This window comes from Megalops cyprinoides, chromosome 20, assembly GCF_013368585.1.
Source record: "Megalops cyprinoides isolate fMegCyp1 chromosome 20, fMegCyp1.pri, whole genome shotgun sequence".
Classification (NCBI taxonomy): Eukaryota; Metazoa; Chordata; class Actinopteri; order Elopiformes; family Megalopidae; genus Megalops; species Megalops cyprinoides.
In genome coordinates this window covers 604,091-626,747 of record NC_050602.1, presented here as the reverse complement: position 1 = coordinate 626,747, position 22,657 = coordinate 604,091, and the positions used below count along the sequence as shown (strand labels likewise).

At 42.6% G+C, this 22,657-nt stretch overlaps 1 protein-coding gene across 7 annotated transcripts in view; it reads left to right on the top strand.

Annotated features, from left to right (window-relative positions):
• The window catches only part of LOC118795877 (carboxyl-terminal PDZ ligand of neuronal nitric oxide synthase protein-like), a 121,874-nt gene extending 114,105 nt beyond the window's left edge, over positions 1-7,769 (top strand). For all 7 annotated transcript variants that reach the window (XM_036554636.1, XM_036554639.1, XM_036554638.1 and 4 more), the window contains 2 exons: positions 6,390-6,555; positions 7,000-7,769. In XM_036554636.1, the coding sequence (XP_036410529.1) occupies positions 6,390-6,555; positions 7,000-7,442 (609 nt within the window). In that variant the 3' untranslated portion in view covers positions 7,443-7,769. The remainder of the gene's footprint in view (positions 1-6,389; positions 6,556-6,999) is intronic.
• The last annotated feature ends 14,888 nt before the right edge of the window (positions 7,770-22,657 follow it).

Genomic DNA, 22,657 nt, shown 5'->3' with positions numbered 1-22,657 from the left:
CGATTATTCTGTGAATTAATTGTTTTATTGTTAATCAAGGAGGATAAAGGGGAAAAGGTTGAAAGTAATGATAGACTTAAAGGTAGTGTTTCCGCTTCCTTTGTTTCCAGCTCACCAGCTGCCACTGGATACAAGTGATATTTTTCTGCCTCAGAAGCATTTCACTGAACTTGAGGTATGCTCCCGCATCAGGTATGACTAAAGGGGGGGAAAAAACATGGGAAGAAACCTAACGCCACATACTGGGAATCGCTGTTATTGCGCTAAAAATAGCTATTCGTTTTATCGCAACGGCTATATCGCCCAGCCCACTCTAGGCTGCTCCAGCAATGTAACTAAAGTGAAATGAAATCAACATAAATACACTGCGAAATGAGAAATGTCACAAAGTAGACAAAATGAAAGCCAATTCACATTCCTTTAAAATATAAAGGAACCGCTAAGCATATACTCAAATTAACAAAGTGCGAAAATGTCGTAAGCTAGTCCAACTAGGATACGCTATGTGGTTGACGACGAGTGAAGCTGACATGCACCGCAGCTAACGTGTATAACAAACATTAGGCCAGAGACCCTAAGCAGAGATACCAAATGGTTTGCCTTCAACAAACAGTAAAAAAGATGGAGCAAAGGAAGTGACCCACCATACCTTTTAAAAAGGCTGTTCTTTAGTATTTTGAAGCACAAGGAGTCGTACACAAACTTGGTAACCTACCAAACAAATATTCTAATGATTAATGTTCACAGCAGGCAGCGCTATGCAGTATGTGAATACTCAGTTTGAAACTTTCAAATAGACACTTCGCACACAACACAACACACGAGCAATCTACAAAATTGCAAAAGTAACCCATCTTAACATCAAAGTGTAATCACTGCCAAAAAGACCAGAGAAAGTATTTCAAACCTACCGCGGCTTCATCTTCAACTTTGGCTTGGATTTGGAACGCAATGACTATGTCATGGTAAATACCCAGCAAGCGTAACACTAAAATATCCGCTGGGTGGGTCCTAGTGCCATACCAGGTCCTGCCTGCTACATGTATATCCAATCGGAAGTTTAAATGAAACTTTCCAAGAAAAAACTAAGTAGTTAGTGTGGGCGGCAGTGTAGCATAGTAGTTAAGGAACAGGACTTGCAACCGAAAGGTTGCTGGTGGATCCCCCGCTGGGATGCTGCTGCTGCTGCTGTACCCTTGGGCAAGGTACTTAACCCACAATTTCTTCAGTAAACATCCAGCTGTATAAATGATATTGATTAAAATAATAAAAAAAACTGTACCTGTAGGTCACTCTAGATAACAGATAACATCTGCTAAATAATAATGTAGTTATTTGGAAGTCATCCCCAGGGACAGTGTTCAGCTGGACACCTAGCTAGTGCTTGGCACTATACACAAAACCACTTTTCCTTGACTTTACATTCTCTATGAAACACACTGTTCCCTTTTAAACCAGTCATTCAGGCAAGCTTCTTCATGTCTGCAAACTTGTGTATGCTCATTCACATTTCATGTCATGGACCAGCTGATCTTACATTAGTTGTTATAGGAATAATTATGGTGATCAGGATAAATGGCTTGACTGTTGAATACGGATCATAATCTCCTGTATTCCAGCTGTTTACTGTTGTGTTACTATCTGGAGTGTGTTTTCCTTTTGTTGTTTTTCTGAACTGTAATGCGACCAGAACAAGAATCCCTCTCTGGTGGTTAGTGTTATAATAATTACACACACTCTTACCCACTACTAGAATGTTGTGTGTTATTACATAAGTCACAGCCTCCTGAGAATTAAAGGCTGTGACTTAGCCAGCTACGGACTGCAGCTGTCAGAATGAGGGCAAATATGGAATCTTAAATATAAGGAACATGTTTTCTGCTGTATGTGGAGTGTAATTTACAGGATGAGCCCAGTTTCAGCAGTGGAAATGCAGCTATCAAATGCAAACGGAACCATCTGCTGCTAATAACGAAAGGGCTCGTCTGAATCACTTCTGCTATTTAAAGGGCAGGAAGCACACATGAACTGGGATTACCTCTATAATGAACAGAATATGTTGCAGAGGCACTGTCTTTTCAGAACTCCTGCAACCACAATTTTAAAAGAGCCTTAGCCCCAGCACAAGTGGACATCCTTATTTATATGGTTATGTGTATGGGTAGCAGTGTGGTGTACTAGGTAAGGAGCAGGACTTGAAGTTCAGTCCTGTAAGTTCAGTTCCCTGCTGGGACACTGCTGTTGTATCCTTGGACAAGGTACTTCATCCACAATTGCCTCAGGAAAATGTCCAACTGTATAAAGAGATCAAATTTTAAGTCAGTCTGAGTAACGGAGCATCTGTGTAATATTATATACCCATCTCACAGCACAGAACTAGTGTTATAATAGGGATGTGTGAAATACTTCATTTAAATTAATTGTAAAAATAGTTAAAATAAATATCAAAATCTGGAAATACTAAAGGAAATCACTCTCCACACAAAGGCAGAAGGCATAGCTTTTTATCCATTTATATTCAATAATAGAAACAAAAAAACACCAGTAAAACAAAAAAGTACAAGGGGCAAATCCAATTTCCTGGCACCCCTCATTTTTTATTAGTTTTTAAGCATTTTTCTCCTTTGTCACCCAGCTTTGGTAGTCAGCAGTTATGCATTTAAGCCCTGGGGTGGAATTTGTGCAATCCTTTAGTACATATGTGCATGCCCACTGCAACTGTTTTCCACACTGCAAGTCCCACAATGCACCGGGAGGCAAACGCTGTCAGGATATGGACATCCTCTGGATGCAATCACGTTTTAACTCATGCCCTGTGAAGCAGTGTGGCACACTGGTAAGGACCAGGGCTCATCACATTAGGATTGTGGGTTCTCAGGTGGGCCACTGTTGTTGTCCCCCTGTGCAAAGTTCTTAACCTAGCACTGTGTCAGTAAATTTCCAGCTGTGATAACATGTTGCTCTGTATAAGAACATCTGCTCCACAAATGATGTAAATAAATGTACGTTTACTTTTGTCATTTAGCAAAGAATGTCTGCACAAAGTAACATTTATGGACCTGGCAGTCTGATGTGCTCAGTATTGTTTGGTTTGTGTTGTGGATTTTATTTAAGTCCATACATGCAGAGCCGGCCCTGACCAATTTGGTGCCCTAGGCAAGATTTTAGCTGGTGCCCCTTGCATCACAGCCAATTCCACCACCACGGTTAATTGTAGTTTTAAATCATTCTTTATGGTCAGAACATGACAAACACTTGCCAAACAGCGGAACATTTCACAAATCTGAGGTAGAACATTCAAAAGAATTATAATAAAATCTTTTTTCAACATCAAAGTATGAATGAGTAAAATTAAGTAAAATACTTTTTCAGTCCTTTTTCCTCAACAAAATACAGAACACATGTAAGATGGCTCAGACTGCTCAGTTTAAAGGTCAATAAATAAAACAATAAATAGACAAATAAACCCTTTGTACAGATGGGTTGAAACATTTTGTAAGTGTTTTAGCTGACAGTGTAAACAAAATAAATAGACAAAAGAAAAATCTCAACTGTGGTCAGTATCTTAAACAAGCAGTTTTAAACAAGCAAAGCCATTACCCTACAAGTTACGGGCAAGAAAGACAAGTCTGTCTACAGTCTCAGGCTTTAAAACTGCTCTGTGAGAGCTGATAAGCTTCTTGAATCCCTCATTTTCCACAGTGCTAATGGGAAGCATGTCTTTTGCAATGCAATATGCAGTGGTATTTGTGATGTCTGTGTCTTTTCATTTTTTTTTTTTTTTTGTTATAAGGCACGGTGCTGGAAAATGCTGATACGATTGTTTGCTGCTGGGTAGTCGCACTGGGTACTGGCCTGGTACTTGTCGAGGGTCCACTAACAACACTCGTTTAGGACTGCAATTTCTTACTTTCTGTGTGTTCTAATGGGTGATATTGTTTCAAATAATGAAACAGGTTTGTGGTGTTGCCTGTCTTTGATGGCACGTGCCTTTGGCACAGTTGCACGCTGCTCTGTTTTTTGTTGGATTGTAAATAGCCGAAATATCTCCAAACTACTGACGTTTAGTGACCTTTCTTGTCGACGATGTCTTCGTCCTTGTCACAGCTCAGGCAGGGACCCAGGCGCAGACAGGGAGGGAGGATGCAAAAAGGTTTTAGTCCAAATCGGAATCCAAAAACAATGTCAAAACAGGCGAAGCCAAAAAACCAGAAAAGCACAGCAAACGACACCAGAAACAGATCCAAAAACGCGGTCAGGAGAAACAGGCAAGATCAGCAAAACCGGGCAGGCAGGCAGGCAGGCGGGCGGGCAGGCAGGCAGGCAGGCAGAACAGGAAAACGGCTTGTAGCAAAACAGATAAACTGAGACGAACTGGCAACGAGACAAGAAGCAAGCAGGGAAGATATAGGGCTAGGCTGATGAGGAGAATGGGATGCAGGTGCGCAGGCAGGCAGGTGGAGACGATCAGGTAATCAGATGGGCGGCAACAGGGCGGAGAGCAGGGCAGGGCAGGGCTGGAACACAGGGAAAAACAGTAAACAAGAGCACATGGACAGGGAAAACAAAATCAAACCGGCTAAGATGCCGCCGTACTGACAGTCCTTCCAGCTGGTCATGGACACTGCTTTTTCTTCAGCGTCGCTCATTTCACTTATTTTGCTTATTCCGCTCCAACTACAAGCCTGTCAGCCACTGTATCTGTAAACAATACCAAGTGCTGGCCTGAATTTATACCTCTCACTGTGCAACCTAACTTGCGCGATGCATACCTCTATTCCTGCGACATGACATTGGCATTTTATGATTCATTTCTGTACATGCTGCCTAAGCATGAAAATTAATTATATCAAACATTTACCGAACATTTGTTATATTTCTATCGAGTAAAATTATATTGCGATAATTATTGTTATTGAATTTATGGTGGGAGGAACTGACGTTAACTCTAGCTATTTATTAAATTAGCGAATGTTACTATCGTCCAAAGTAAGCTAGTAACACTCTGCTCCAACGATAACTACTATGCAATAGATAAACTATTCATTCATCACATTACCTCTGTCTGCTTCTCGTTTTTCCTCCTCTTGTCTTCTTTTTCTTCCCTGGGCACCAGAGGGCTTTGGTCTTTTTGACATGATATATATATTTGAATTAGGCTACTGATCGTATCACGTTTCACGATCAGTGTCACTCACTAGTTCAGATAACTCTTCCATCCCCCACAATCAGGTAAGTCTAACTAAGAGTGGGGGGGGGGTGATGCTGCAGGCAACCCAGAAAATAGGCTATGTAGTTATGTTGTTGTGGGCTTTTTTGCAATATTTCAGAATAATAGTATTAAAATAGTATTAGTAAAAAAAATTTTTTATTATTTATTTATTTTCTACCCTCATTTGGAGCGCCCCTATGGATGGACGGCACCCCTAGCATTCGCCTATACCGCCTATGCCACCGGCTGGCTCTGCATATATGGCAGATGTGACTGGTACTCACACAGAAGTCACATACTCTTTCGTTCCTTTCTTCACTAGAGTGCACCTGCCACATGTGTTTATCAAACACTCTTCTGTCTCCCTTTCTTTTTGTGCATAGTTTGAAGGACAGGGAAGGTCTCTCTTAAGAAACTGGGCAGCAGGTATGACACAAGCTCTTCCCTCTGTTGAACTCTGGCTGTCCCTTAGAACGAAGCAGAGCATAGCTGTCCATCGAGTGGTGCAGTGTTACCAATGCATATTATTATTATTTATACATGCTCTATTTTCCGTGCTAATGAGGGCACTTGAAATGAATATCCTTACGTGCAATGTTGAAAATGTTACCTTACCAATTTAATGCAATATTATATTAGATATAATAACCTATTTTAATGTTTATAATAAGGAGTGGTCCATGCTCAGCTGTGTGTATCTGAAGTTGTGTGTATATGCAAATTCACCTGTGAAATACATTCAACTTTATCTGTTGAAGGTGTTTAGAAGTGTATTCACAGATTTAACTCTTAAAGGTGTGTATACATGTGTATTTGCAGGGTCAACTGTTGAAAGTGTATACATCAGATTTACCTGCCTAAGATGTGCATATGTGTATGCTGATTTACCTGTGTATATGTAAATCTGTGTGTATGTGTCCAGATCTTTTAAAAAGCCCCTGAATTGAAGACTGGCTATCACACTCTTTTTAGCCCAGAGAAGGTGTGACAATCAGCCTTCAATATAGTTTGCTTTTAATTTTGGATTGATTACTTATCAGTACCTCATACATGTTGTGCACAAGGTTTTTTCTCCTTTTGTGTTCATAGGCATGTATATGCAGATTTAACTGTTAAAGGTGTGTATATGTGCAGATGTTCCTGTTAAAGGTGTGCATATGTATGTGCATATGTGCAGGTTCACCTGTTAAAGGACCAATTGTCTGCGGAGGCAGCGGCCAGGCTTGAGGCCCAGACACAGGTTCACCAGTTCCTTCTCCAGAACAAGGACCTGTTGCAGAACATCTCCCTCTTGGTGAAACAGATCCAGGAGCTGGAGCTCAAGCTGTCCGGACACAGCTCCAGTAAGATCCCCCTCCGTCTTTCTCTGTCACCCTATTCAAGCATGACCACGACAAAGGCCATATCCCAGGCTCCCCAGCAGAGGAATACAACACACGAGTCAGTCATCTACCATGGGATGTCGAGCAGAGTGCTTTCTCCAAACAGCCTCACAACAAAAGTCAATAATATTAGTGTGATGAATAAATTGACACCAAATCCATGCATAAATTTTCAAGGCTGTGGATAAACGTCTTGCCAAAGTAGTTTTTCCCATTGCGTAAATGTGAAAAGATGCATGTCTGGAGAGCGGAATATTTCTTCCATTTGAAGTATCTCTGAGAAAGGAGCCTATGCGGCATTGTGAGGCAGGCTGATTGCAAGTTGAAATAGTTTGGCTGATTGATTGATTCATTCATTCTTTGGCTGTGTTCTCCACTCACTGCTCACTTGTTCCTTTTCTACAGTGGGGTCCCAGGACAGCTTGCTGGAAATCACATTCCGTGCCAATGTCCCGCCGGTGCTCTGTGATGCTACAACCCCCCGACCAGAGGACATGGCCCCACCCCAGCTCGGTGACGCCACACACCTCCATCTGCCCCTTGGCAGCCCGTTAGGTAGGGACGGCTGCCTGGTGAAGTTCAAGTGTTTCCGCTTCCTCCGCCCTCCCCCTGAGGAGAAGAGCGTGGGCCAGGGCCAGGCCACACCCCCACCTCAGCGGGACGAGCTCCTGAGCAGCCTGGAACTCCTCAGGTTCAGGGAGTCAGGCATCGCCTCGGAGTATGATTCCAACACAGATGAGAGCGACGAGCGTGACAGCTGGGGCCGCAGCAACAGCAGCTTGCGGCTCTGCAACGTGCTGAACAAGGAGGGCCCCCCTGACTGTCTGGGGGACGAGATTGCTGTCTAATCCAGGGCCCTGGCCGATGACAGCCATTCTAATCTCTGATCCCACCCCTTTTCCATGCATATGCTGGTGAATATACTTGTGAAGCCATGCCCCACTAATCCTTTTTCTCCTGCTTTGGTCTGCTTTGCACCTTTGACTTCAGACTTTCATATCTTGGATATTAGGAATTTGCAAGTAGTCCCTCAAACTGTAGCCTGTCAACTGCGAGTCCAAAGGTGACGTTTTTTCAGGGTCTTGAGACATCGACCATTGGGCAGGACTTTCTCGGTGTTATGTCATGCATGACTGTGTCCAATAGAGACTCTCTGTAACTGAATTGACCATGGACTGTGGATAGACTGATGGGTTGATGAGCTATAGAAGGACAGTCTAAAAGCTTTAGCTCTCCCTCTCCTTAAAACCACCCCATCTACTACCTAGGACTGATGGGGGAAGGGACAGTGAAGCAGAGGAATAAAGGCGTACCACTGTGACTAGTGTGCTGTTCATGTACTGTTTTTACAGATGGTTTCTAAAATACATCCGTGGACCCTTCTTTTTAGCACATTATATATTGTATGCGCACATACTGTATATCCAGATTACCTTTTAAACACAGTGCATTGAAATCTAAAATCTTAAAGCTGTATCAGTGCCATGTATTATTAATTGTGCTGGTAAATTAATTTGCTTTAACTGGGTAAATTAATGAATTTGTTTTTCCAGGTTTGTTTTTACAGCTTGTGCTGGTGTGCATTATGCCTGTATACACCTCATGCCTTCAGACTGGTGTTAATGTTACGTGGAAGCAAGTAAGTGTTTTGTCTAGGTGATCAGCAGGTGATCAGTTTCCAGGAATTTCCACGTACCCCCAACCCAGCTACTGATACTCTCCAGGCAACGCTCGGAGTAGATTTATCTTTCTATTGCTTTGTCTGGCCGGCTGGCCGACCTTAGATAGAGGTGATTGGTACCTCTTAACTATTTCTCTATCACTATCTGAAAAACCTCTACAGCACCTCATTTTGCCAGTGTCAGAATGTGTCAGAATGCATATGACAGACAGTCATGGCCTTTTGGAAAATATATAAGATGGAATGCCATTTCATTCGACTTAATTTATCCGCCCTTAGTTTTTAAGTTGTGAAATGCAATGGGCTTAATGTCATTACCTTTTCACGGTGATTGCGCTGTTAACCTCACACAGCGTCAATGTCTCATCCTGTGGTATTCGAGCTATTTTGACCGGCAAATTTTTAATTTATCGGTTTTTTATAAATTTTATCAGGCAAAAACCAGTAATTACCAGCTAACGGAAACCCTGGCGCCAACATGTTGTCTGCTGCCTAATTGTTTCCTGATTATTATTAGTAGTAGTAGTAGATGCTGTTGTAGTTGTATTGCCAGATTGAACACATTGCTAGGCTATACGTAATGGTTTGCACAATAAAGTTATCAATAAATTAAAACAACATAAACTAGGCTACATGTGGAAAACAAAACAAAACCACACACTGGTTTTCCAAAACTACTCCTCTTAGCATAATTGACACATCCTTGAAGGATGATATACATATACATATACATGTACATATTATGGTTCCACACGTGTAAAACATTTCGGTCAATCTATAGGCTATAAAATGTCCAATAATGCAGTGGTTTGTAAGTGGAACAATGGCAGCATTGCCACTTCTCAAAGATATCGCCAACCTCGCAATAAGAAGGGAAGATTTTTTACAGATCAGGGATCTTTGCGCATGATCAGCGTAATGGAGTGGCTGATAAGCAGGTACCGTTTGCACAGAGCTACGCTATTAGAGCTTTGTGCCCAGATGGCACGTACTTGGTTTTAGTGGTAACTAGTGATGTGCAGTTCGTGAACGAACAAATCCTTTTGAACGAATCTTTGAGGTAAACTGAGTGTACTGAATCCCTAGTCGAAGCACCTCCCACTGGCCATCTCGGCACAGCTGACGATGTGGGACAATGCAAAAGATCCGGTGACTACGAAGACTTTAAACTCCACCTACTGACCTGGTGAACTGTTGACAAGTTCCTCAGTTCACCAGTTCGTTCGGACTCCAAAGATTCATTGACTATGAAGACCTGGTGACTACGTGTTGCCAGAATCACTAATTCTCAGTATAGCAGGCTTGAGCTACATCCGCCATTGACTGTGACGATGCAAAAGGAATCAGAGCGCTTCCGTGACATTATCATAGGAACTAAAAACAATATTAAGTATTATTTTGCTCATCTACCTGCAATATTATTTTATATTATATTTTTAGCAGTAGTATATTTTAGGTGTGCACAATGTATCGCGGTTTTTGTTTATCACAACTGCAATTTAAATTTTTTAGGCTATGATGTATTTAATGTTTACATCACATTTCCTTTCAACATTAATAAAGTCCTTATTAATAACTATTGACAAATCAACATAGTAGGCTACAAAACAAAAGATAAATGTGATGTATAAGCCTATGCATCACATTTGTAGTGTACTATATATACGACATCACTGACTAGGCCTACAGGTATATTGAAATGTTTGGGCTTGGTTAGTTCAAAACTTGTAAAATGAAGTTATTCGCTTTGGATATAAGCGTGGCCCTTTTTTCCTCAGTGCTTATTTTTAGTTTTAGCAAATGACATGTACTTAGGCTATTATACACGTTAAAATGTGGGGTTCTATTACCTGAAGTATACTTTGCGGCTGCATGATTGTTTGAATAGCATGGTGCAGTTTCACGTAATGAATATTACAATTTAATTATTATTAATTTCATTTGACATTTGGTTTCACACGTGCTGTTTTGCCACAGAGCAGGCTAATAATGGACATGATGTTTGGAACAATGTAGAGTAACTTTTAAAATGCAATAAAACTATTTACAGATTTGTGTATGCCGCCCGACTGTATATGGAAATGAACAACTCAGTGAGACAAAGATTCTAATCATTTTATTGATTTGAACGAAAGGAACCGAATCACTAAAAAGAATCGTTTTGTACACCACTAGTTTCAAGGTTGTAGAGCTGCCCGTAGAGCTCTTACTCGAACACACCAACGACGGAAGTGCCCGTGTGGCGAAGGATGGCGTGCTGTCTTAACTTTGGCAGTTCGGGAACAGAATTCATTGAATATAACTGCTTTTAATAGATCTGACTCCAAATTTTGTAGTTGTTAACACGGTGTGACTTAGCAACCGGGTCGCTCAAATGCCTCTCTGCTGATTGCTAAGACAGAATTCTTACATATGCAACAGAGGGACTGCAACCTTGCGTAGTGTTGCTCTATATGGGTTGCAGTCTCTCGCATACATGCCTGTGGCCTGAGCTTGACCTAAAATGGCACTAGTTGTATAGGTGAGGGACTACGGAGTGTACCAATAGCATAATGATTCTATAAGCTCGTAATTAGCAGTTATCCTACCGTACAGTGATCAGCTACAGCAAGTAAGACAGACGATGAAGGTTGCCTGGCAGCAGACAGAGTCCAGAGTCCAGGATGCAGCTGCCCTTAGCGTGCCCTGCTGACCAGAGATTAGCGGCAAGGGTTGGACTGCCACTACTCCCCAGTTGAGTTGCTAAATAGTCACGTTTGGTGGGTGCTGCATGGTACTTGAGGTATCCAGATAACTATTGCACCCTCCTGACCTCCTGCAAGCCCAGAGGTAAACACTTGCATTTCTTTGGGGAGTTTTGCAGGAGATGTGGTCCTGTAAATTGCCATACAAGGTTGATTAACTTATTTACTGTCTCTAGCCTTAGATAAAACATAAAACTTGCACATTGGGATTTTGTTTCTTATTAACATTACACCTGACAGCACAACTCTTCGCTATTACTATTACTGGGGATCCGTTAATATGTGGCTAAACTGCTACCTAGCTGCAGTTCATTACTGTTGGCAGATATTATTTGCAGTCGTTCACATATATACGGTGGATGCAGTCTGGGACAAAGCACTGAACCATTTTATAACAATTACCATTGTTTGTTAGCTAGCTAGCTACCAACTGACTTCATCTTTGCTACTGTGTCTTTCACTAGCAAACCTAGCCGGGTCAGAGCCAACGGTTTTCTAAACCGAAGATCCCAGAATGCCCAGATGAGATGGTGGTATCTGATTTGTTAGGCTGTTCCCCCCGCATTGCTCTATTGGATATGTCATTCGAAAAGTGGACTACAAAACGAACTACTTTAAATCTTAACATTTTTGAAAATATCAAAACATTTGATGAGTCCAAATATATCCTCACACCGAACAGGTTAAATCAGGAAATTCCCAGCTCCTGAAATGAATCCGAACTTGAGTAAAGATGGATAGTGTGCGAAGCCCATTGTAATTTTCCATAGGGAATTTACTTCCACACCAGCGAAGAACTAGTGATGATGTACCCACCTCGGTACTCTATTTGATGTGTGGAATAGTTTTAAGAAGCCGCTTCACATCTGTAAAAGCAACTCGCTTCTTGGCAACCTCTGGGGCAAAATCGGGAAAGATGTGAAAGATCTATCCTTGTAGAATAGCTGCTTCTTCTGTCTAGAAAGGTGGAGGATGTGATCGTTGACGTCACCATGATACACTCAAATTATGATCGGTCTGGGCTTCTCTCCTTGTTTGAGTTTTGGCGCTGGAGTGCAATGTCCACGGTCTAAGCGTGGAATATCCCCGAGGTCCAATATCTCCTTCAACACAGTTGCACAGAATTGCCGCAGGTTGCTCTGTTCTTTACCTTCCTTAAGTCCAGCTAGGCAGATGTTCTGGCGACAGCTACGACCTTCCAAGTCTAAGCATTTTTCATTCAAACTACACACCTCTGACTGTAGGCGTTTCACTGTAGTTTCCAGGGCCATGACCAATGAGCTCCATTCCGTGGCAAAATGTTCTAGGTTGTCAATGTGCTTAGTATTTTGCGTGCTAGCAGACTGTAGAGGGCTGATGGTCATATGCAGCTCTTGACAGATGGAGACTATTTCTTGACGAAGGGTAGCTGTTTGAGTATTCATTTTTGTGCTCCAAGATTCAATCGCCATCATAATCTTCTCTATGGAATTCGGGGAAAGTGCATCAACAGCGCTAGCTGTCTCATTGCTAGCAGTAGCCGCAGCACTAGCATGGACACTCTTTTTGGACTTGTCACGATTAGCCATTATTCAAGGACAAGGTTACCGCGTATATGCATTCTCCCCTCGCCCAAATTACTTCACTAACGTTGCTACAACATTATATATATAGTATAAACATAAATATACTACAAATGGTATATTAATATTTTTTTGTATATTGCACGCTAAAACGACTGTTTAAATAAAAGTTGCATGCAGAGCTCAGGACTTCAAAGCCTCACATGTTAAACGTCAACCGGAAGTCCTGCAATCTGTGTTTTGTGCACCTGATTGACAAAGTGTCTTGAAGTGTTGTTTTGAATGTAAGTAACAATGACAGAAGCCTAGAGGCCTAAGGCTGAAGCACAGATGTTCTGTTTTTTTATCCAGATATTCAGGTCCTGCATTCCTTTCATCTTCCATCTAGGCACCCTAGATCATTGCAGGCCCAGTTGTAACATAAGGCTTACCGTATTACCGTACGTTCACACCGGGAGCGGTGACAGCATCAAGGCGACCAGAAGTCATTCATTTTCTATGTGAGCCAGTGTCTCTTGGTGGTGAGCAGCGGCATGACCATTGGCGGCACGTCTTGGGAGGTGTGGGTGTTGAAGTTGAAGTCCAGGCAACTTTATGGTAATGAGCTATTATGCGGTTCGGCAGCAACCAATCGGAATTAGTTGTGCTCCGCTCTAGAGAATTCTACAGAACACAACCATGTAAACATTAGTTCCCAAGCACAATGGAGGAGAGGTTGATAATTGCCCATGGCGGGTTTTCCCATTATTTACTTTAATGTAGGCTACACACAAATTAACGTTAATGTTAATTAAAGACCAAGGCTAGTAAATGTGTCCTATAAAATGCATGTTGAAATTTGACTTCGCACTTAGCATCAACACAAAAGTCACCCCACACAAATGGCTTTTAATTAGTTTATTTCATTACCACACATGCAATTATAATAGTTCATTTCTTTGCTTCATTGATCGATTTCTTACCTTCACATTTAAAAGATTTAATGAGGTTAACTTATACCCTACTTGTGGTCAGTCGGCACAAAGATACCGGTCGACACATTTGTTTGCTTTGCGGCTCCTTTAAATAACGTTTGCAAGACCAAGCATTCCGAACGAACTTGTAGCCATCTACGTCAGAGCATCCACTTCAACAGTGTTGTTGACAGGGCAGCCAGAGCGAATTTTGACAGTCTCACCACTCCCACGTACAGTTATGGTCTCAGAAGGGCAGAAGAGAGTATCCAGCTATCAGGGTCATTTGCATCTGAAAGATGTCAACATTGTGCAGTAGGAAGAGGTTTGTAATTAGGCAAGCATGGTTTGGTCTTTTATCCATCCCTCTAAGAATGCAGAGGTAACTTATTTGCTGTATTCAGTTCATGTCCATTGAAAACATTGAACACCTTCCCTTAGATGTGCTTCGGGCTTCTCTAATAAGTTATCCACAGATCATAAGTTCACCATTTGGTGAAAAACCATTAACCTCACAATCACGGGAGCAGGGCTCGTGACCCAAAGGCTGCCAGTTCAATTCTCAGGGTGGGTATTGCTGTTGTACCCTTGGACAAAGTCTTTAACCTGAATTGCCTTAGTGAATATACAGCTGTATAAGTGTATAATATGTCAAAATAGTAAGCTGTAAGTTGCTCTAGATAAGAAGTAATGACAAGATGATATTACCAGATTTTTTCATTTCACTGTATTTTCTACTTAGCAGACACCCTTATCCAGAGCAGCTTACAGTTTACATATTATCCATTTATACAGAGCCTTATTTACTAAAGTAATGAGGGTTAAATTCTTTGCCCAAGGTTACAATAGCAGCCACCAACCTGGGAAGTGAACCAGCAACCTTTCAGTTACAGCTCTGCTCCTTACCACTATACCCTCCCATGTAGTGGAAGGCTAGGCCCACATCATTGGAGAGAATCACAGTTTTAGGGTGATTTCCTCTGTTAAACAATAATGAGGTCTTTCACAGGAACAGAAACACACTGTTCTCTAGGCTCCATGTTTGTTTGTCTGGTTCTACCCTGAAACCACATTCCTGAAATGACAAGGAAGGTCGATGGACAACAGAGTATTTCAGGAAATGCAATGCGGTATTCTAAACTCTTTCCCATTTCCCTCAGCTGACCTAAGTCTCTTGGCTTTAAGGCCATGTCTTTGGAGATTTACAGGAAACTAATGGTCTGCAGCATATTCTGGGAACTGAATCATCTGTAAGCACAATATTTTGACATGTCCCCAGCCACTCTGCCAGCTCATGGCCCCACTGCTGTCATTGAGACGCACTTTATCAGGGGCCCAAGGACAAGTGCCTGAGTCACTGTTTTCAGCGCCAGAAGGAGCCAGTGTGCATTATGGGATTCATACTTGGAAGGTGTGCTTATTCTTTATATTTACTACAGATGTTTTATATTATGACCAGCTCCTACATTCCTGCTCAGTTTACTTCTCCTCCTTGGGGGTTCTGGTTCTTTACCCTTTTGGGATCCACCCACCACAAAGGACTCCAGGACAAGTATGTAGGAAAGGCAGCGAGACTATTAGCAAAAAATTCACACACTACACAGGAACAGGGATGCCAAGACTCACTACTTCCCCCCCGGCCTGGTTCGCTCCCCTCCCCAACCTGCTGTTCCCTCCAGAGACTCCTCCACCCAGCCCGGGATGACCTGCAGGTATGGGCAACCCCCACACGGCACACCACTCGGACCACTTGGGTCTTCTACCACACCCACACGTACTACAACCACTCCAGATGTCCCCACTCCCCGCTCGCCCCCGGCCGACAGGAAAGGGGGGATTGCACCACCAGGGCAGGCCCTCACGCACGCACTCACTTGCACACAGCACAACAAAAAAAAAAAAAAAAAGTGGGATGCAACTTGGCCCGCGCCTCGCTGCCAGGCCTTAATACATCCCAAAATAAAAAAAAAAAAGCGATCAGAGGTAGAGGGCACACTCTTGCTCTCACTGTCAGGCCTCCCAACGGCTGCCATCGTCCCCCGTCTTCGGCTCCTCCCCGTCGTTGCCGCACCCTCCAGTCTGGAGCTCCACAGCACTGTACTGTGCGAAGGGGGACAGCAGCTAATCAGTGTTACCCCAGCCCCCCGCTGTTAACAGTCACACACAGCTGCAATGCTTCACTGGGGTGCGGACGTTCCTTACGACAATGGGGTGTCCCCGCCCCGTCTCATGCCCATCCGAGGTGGGTCCGAGGCTGCTGTCTCACCGCCTGCCATCTTCCCCTTCACTGGCTCTTGTCGGTTTCGGCCCGTGTCGCTCCGTCTCAGGGACTGCCACCAGGAAGGCCTGTGATCCACTCTGCCGCACCAGACAACACAAGACACACAATCCACTCAGCCAGAAACCCCAAACAAGAGAAAAGGAAAAAGAGAAAAGAGAAATAATTTACACAAATAAAGTTCCCGGTCCACGAGCCCCAGGGACTCAAACCAAAACCAAACAAACGAAACTGCAAAAAAAAAAAAACTCAAAAGTGGCCGGCTCAACAAAACAAGAAAAAACCCATCTGAAACTTCCTGCACACAGAGCCTCCTTCCCTGGTGCCCCTAGCAACTGAGCCTCGCAACCCTCCTAAATACCTGCCCAGCGCCCTAATCAGGAACAAGGAGCAGCTGCGAGCCCACACTCCAGCCAAAGCCGCCGCCCAAAAGCCAATAAATAAATCATTCAATTTGCCCTGGAATGCGTGCTCCCAGCCCTCACCAACTTACCTCCAGGAAATCCAGCGTAGCCAATTAACTCTGTCAGAACTCCTGACATAAGGATACCCAGTTTTATTGTCTAGCAAGCTCAGTATGGCTTTATTAAACATCTCCTGCACCCTACCCAATTCACAAATGATTGAGGTGTCAAGGCTAGCTGTTGTGGAGATGGGAAATATTAGTGACTGTAGGTCACGAAAACCCCAGCAGGTTTAGTGATGGATCTGTCGATGAAGGGACCCATGTGACAAAGAGTGGCTTGTGGGAGTGGTCAAGATGTACACTGACCGACTCCATCTTGTTCATGCATTATGTACAGTACTTTATTTATGTTTGATGTTTTTTTTCCTCCCATCCTTTTTGCTGATTCTTGGAAATGTGTGAGTGTGTCCCTTGAAACCATTTGTAATATCACTTCATTTCTCTAAAGTGGACAGCAAAGTATTTAATCTCCCCTTTTTTGCAATTGTTTTTTGGTGTTGTTTGTAGGCTTGTACAGTGTAAGGTCACAGGTGTTCTATATATGGACCAGTGATTCTCAATGTGCTCTGCGTACTTCTGTCTGCCATTGCTAAAGATATGAATGTTATGAGTTTCTGGCTCATTTTGAACATTCCGTTAGGAGCATGGTCTAAAACACCCAGAACTAGCATAGGAAAGGACTCACCAGTCTTCAAAGATGGATCAGTCACTGGCAGCAAAAGCATAATTTCAAACAGCTACTCTACTTCAACACCATTTCATCTCCTAATGTCATCTCCTAATGTGGCTGTGCACTGCCACGTTGTTTATTTCTGAATGCTCCAGATATGAGTCTGTGTTTTTGCTTAGAATGTTAATAGATCTGTCACAGGAAATGGCTTGCACACAAATCTTTCTCTCTTCCTCTGCATATGATTCATCTGATCAATGTGCATTTGTCTCACCTTTATCATAACCAGGCACTTGTTCTCAAAGTGTGATGCCTGTGTACTGATGGAGATTCAGTCCTTTCTTCAGCTGGTTTTTAAAGTGTGCTTGTAAACTTAACAGACCATTAGCGTCAGCTTGTTTTCCATGCACTCTTACACAGGCACAGACTCTGGCTTTTAAGAAGCACAGCTTTGGATGAAGCAAAATCTAGCACTGCTAAACATGACATCATTTAAAGAAGCAAATGGACTAATGCTTTGGCCATTTTACTTTGAACTAGTGTCACATGGTTGGTGTACCCACAGTAAGGCATGAAAGATAACGGCGCTCCTGTGGATTGATTTCCAAGAGTTATGTAGCCAAATTTCTATATGGTTCCTTTGAGGAATTTTTGTGTAATTTAAAAAAAGTATGCAAATGGTTGTGACTGCTACATACAGTTAAATAAATAAATAAATAATATCCCAAAGCAAAAGGACTATAAATACAATTATTTTGCGTGTTGCCACTAACCTTGCTTTTATGGACTTGAAATGTTTGGGTTTTTTTTTTATTAAGTGCCCTTTACCTTCTTTTCTCCCTTTCTCTTTAACTTTATCTAAACGGATGACATGTTCCCCTGCTAAGGCTTATGCTTAATCCTGGTTTGATTGTGATTGTTAAGGCTGTTCCTTGAACCTAGGAAAAGAATTTTGTTGACACATTTATCATTCAGACTGGTAAAACTTTACTCAGATAAGCATACCTAAGGGACGAGAAGCAAGGGGCCAGCACAATCATGAGGGCAACCCTAAGGCAGTCAACACCAGACCACAGCCGGATCAGCTGAACACAGAGTAACCAGGCCATGATGTAGTGACAGCAATGACCACTTAGTCCACCAGAGACTCTACGATCGATGCCAGCACTGTGCCATGTCCCTCAACTAAAATATTTGAAATAGAGGTAAGTTTTTTGCCTAGACTTAAAGGCGGAGAGAGAGTCTGCTCCCCGAAACCTCCATGGGTAAATTGTTCCACAAAAGAGGGGCTCGCTTTGAAAAGGTTCTACCACCTAGTCCCACACTTGGGAGCCAAGATGCACCACAGAAATTTCTGGGGTGCACTGATGCGTTAGCAGGATGGCAGTATGACTGCAGGGCCCAGCATGTCACCCTTCACTTGTGTTGCTTGAGCAACAGAATTACCCCATTCAATCACCACAGACCCCATAGGGTAAAACCAAATCCACAAGGAAATGGGGCAGGGAACTGGGGTTTTCATTTTTTAAGGGGGTGTAGTCCAGTGTAGGTCATAGATCGGATCAATCCAGGACAAATCCACCCTTGAAAGCCATGTGGGCTAATGCATCACACCAAGCTCATTAATCTCCATTACCTGCAGTCCCAAACCTCTTGCTCCTCACTCTGAAGCCTCCATCCATGTGACTGGTAAGTAATGTCCTGCATTATCCAGTGAATCAGATTAAAGCTATGTCTGGGGCTAATGTTTATATACTAATGCCACATTCACATTCAGGTTTTTCATGAGACAATAACAAAATTTGTGTAATTAGAGGTTGCTCTTGTGCCTTACTTTAACTATATTCTAAGTTTTGCAATCACCAAAATCAAACCCTTCAAAGGTATTCAAAGGTAAGGACAAATTGCTGTAGTTGCATTTAGTGTGTAAGCCTAAACAACTGTGTTTAGACAAGAATGTATATGTGCATTACATTTTTCAAGTCTGTGAGGTCTCCATTAACCACTCCATTAAGTTGTGGTTTCTATAGTTGTTGAAAATGTTTTCTCTTGGAATGATTGATGGCTAATTGTATTTACGAGTCCATCTTGTGCAACATTTCCAAACTATTTCATGCAGTCTCTCTTAAAATTAAGGCTGGATTTCACTAACTTTTTAGAGCTAATAAGGTGGTTTTGAGAGGTGCAGCTTCATGAAAGTGAGGCACATTTATCCACAGATTACTGATATTTGCTTAACTCTGTTCAATGTGTCTGCAAGAAGTGTCACTTTTTTCCATGAAATTTTCCTCATTCATAAGAAGGTATCGTACTTTTTCATGTTTTCCGATTGTTCTCTCCATGAAGTAAGATTTCTTTGATTGTCATTTATGCATTGGAATCAGAACTTTGACCTACCCACTAATGAAAAATCACACATCATTTTGCATGGTTGATTGCACCAGCAAAGTAAGATTGGTCAAAGTTTTGACATAATTCAAATCTGTGACTCACAGTGTTACTTAAGTGTAACTTAAAATTTTATTACTTGTCATTGTGTTTTGCTTTGTTGTGTGCATGCGTGTGCATGTGTGTGTGTGTTGGGGGGTGTTGCATGTTTTGTTCTCGTTACCTTAGCAACAGTTTCACTGTCTTACTGCATTACGTGTTTTTTGATCTATTGAAGGTTTCTTACATGCATCATAAAAGTGTTTTTCAATCCTGCCATTTTACAGGATATGGAAGTTCAGAGCACAGGCTGTAATATGACAGATCTTTTGCATTTTGTGTCTCTCTCCCTTTTTGCACCTCTGCAGTTGACCAAACAATGTTTGAGAATTCCAATGTTTCACAAAAGCTCAGTCAGCTTTGGCGCTGCACCAGCACTCAATGCCTACTGCGCCCACCCCAGCCAATGTAGCAGATGTGCCCCCTGGTGGTAGCCTCAGAGCAGGTGGCACCCAGCATCTGAAGAACTCACTGAACCTGGACAAGGCTGTGGGGGGCAGGGTTTACAACCTGCCGAGAAGAGCCTCCAGTCGCTTCAGGAAGGTTGGCATGACAGCGGTGAACAAGAGCGCCGAGGCCGTGTGCATCGAGGGCAGCTCCCAGAGCATCATGGGAAACAAGTAAATGCATGTGCTGTATGAGGGACAATGTCTCAGTCTGAGTGCTTGAGTGCTTGTCTTTTGAAGCATGAGAGAGAGAGAGGGAGGGGGGAGAGGGAGAAGTACATATAGATTATGTTAAATTGTGTTGTATTTGGTATGGTTCTCTCTTGGCCAGATTTTCCATGAAAGTGGATCTGCTAACTGTATTTCTGTATACTTTTTTTACAAAATGGACCCTGAAATATCCCTTCCAGTGGTGTGTGTCCATGGGGTTTAATAGTGGATTGCAACAGTGGATGTTGTTTGTTATATTATTGATTTCACAGCTTGCAATGTAGCGGAAGGTAGATTTTTACCAGATTGATTTTCAAGTTTGTTCATTTGGATCTGCTGAAAAACTCCAGACTGTTATTGCTTGCAGTCATGAATTTGAAAATAGCCACAATAGTTTAATTCCATTGTTATTTCAAAACCATTGTGGTGACTTTGATTGGTAAATCTATTGATAAGGTACAGGATGAATGGGAGTTTTCTTGTTGCACTTAAATGCTAAGCTTATACATTGTTCATGCATGCCTTGCGCAAATATTTTTTTCACCATTATTATTAATGGTCTCCTTGCATATGCATGGCCATTTCTTGGAACCAAAATGAATTGCACTACAAGAGGTTTTGGGAAATCGTTCAGTCATAACAGGTGCACCCTCTGGCTGAGAATAGTGCATCTTGTGATGAATGGATTTTACCTTTCCCTAGGTCTTATTTTTCTCAGAATCCAATCAGAAATAGGATAAGTCTGAAGACTTCCAGAGGCACCAGTGTTTCATGCACGTCTGTAGTTTGTAGCATGAAATGGGGGTTGTGAAAATGAATGTCTGGTAAGAAGTGAAAATGAATTTGTGCTATTTGCTTGAGCATCTCAGAGCATCTCAGAGATGTTCTGAGACTTCTGAAAATAACTTCTCTGTCGTTATTTTGTCTGTTTTGTTTGGGGGTAGAGTTAATCAACAGTGAAATGTGAGTGTTTCCTTCCTGCTGTCATTCTTGTAGTCTCATCGTGCTCGATGGCTTCCCTCAACTGGATCCACCCCCTCCCACCGTGCCCTTACCACCACCCAGGACATGATGATCTCTTCCTTCCCTTTAATGGCCATGCCCAATTTCTATGACTCCGCCTATCTGCCCTCTCCAGATAAAACAGTTCACATCCAGAAGGGTGTGTCCAAGGAGCAGCTGTGTAAGGATGAGGAGGGGGAAGATGAGGAAGAGGAGGAACAGGAGGGGAAACGGGTTGGGGGACGACTCCTTGTGGACTGCCCCCCCCGGGTCCTGTGAAAGTGGAGGAAGACAGATGCTCCACCAATGCAGAAGCTTTTGGACCTGACAGGGGTGGCGAGGAGGACCTGTCTCAGCTCTTGCTCTCTGTGCCAGATCTTGTTTACAAGGATGTCCCAGACCCAGAGCAGGAGCTCTGGATGGTGCCCACCCCCTGCCTGGTGAAGGCAGGTATCCACATCGGCATTGGAGGGACTGAAGGAGAGCTCCTGGAGAATGGCTCGGAGGACATAGGGCTCTGGTAAACACAGAGGACCTCCACCCAGACCTGCTGTCCTTCGACCAGTTGCTCTCCAGAGGTGCATTCAAATTCGGCAAACTGAGGCGAATGTTCCGGGCGAACGGGTTTTCTTTCAACTTTAAATTTGAACGGTTTTGTGTGAACATTCCAAATTGTTCGGTGATTTATGGGAGTTAGCCTAAACTAACGACCACAGACAGCAATCGCTTAGCTAACACTAAGGATTGATAACGATATCATACAAAAAAGAGGCTTTCAGAAACAGCATCAATGTAACTGACAGACAAGTTAACCACTTGAATTATTGTAAGAAGATTGAATAAAATCGAACACTTACGTATATTTTCTGGGATAACTCCCATGTGGGTAGTCCAGCATCCATGTCTGTTCGCTGAGAACTACCTCCTCAAACCGTTTGTGTGTGTTTGCAAACATTCGCAGTGAACTCAAAGCAAACGGAAAACTGCTTGAAAATGTTCGCAAACGTTTGCCATCGTTTGCTAATTTGAACGCACCTCTGGTGTTCCATCTCATCCTCTTTGCAACTTCCTGTTTATGACTTCCAGTGTATATTTTGTAAGGTCAGAGTAGACTGAAGGTGTGATCACTAGAGTGAAAAGCAACCTGCACAGAGTGGTGATCGACTAATCAAAATTCTACCTCCAGGCTCCAAATTCCAGGCAAGGGGTGGTTATCCTGTAGGTGCATCTTCAGTGGACATCTATTCTTATTTATAAATTTTTAGAAATGTCTGTAAACCACCACAGATTCAGTGATCTAGCTCTCCAGACGCAGCCTCCAGCCATGTCTCCTACACATGTGTTTGTTAGCGCTGTTTTATTTTTATGCGGTATTGAAGAATGTGGAATATATTTGACTGTACATTCTTTTCAGTAAGAGACAAAAGCCTAACCTCATGTAGATGGTGGTATTCTTGGTAAATACTTGTCCGGAAATGGACCCACTCTTTGCACATGGTGGTGGTTTAAAGCAAAACAACAGTCAAAGGCAGGGCTGTTTCTAGCTGTCAATTCACATATTACC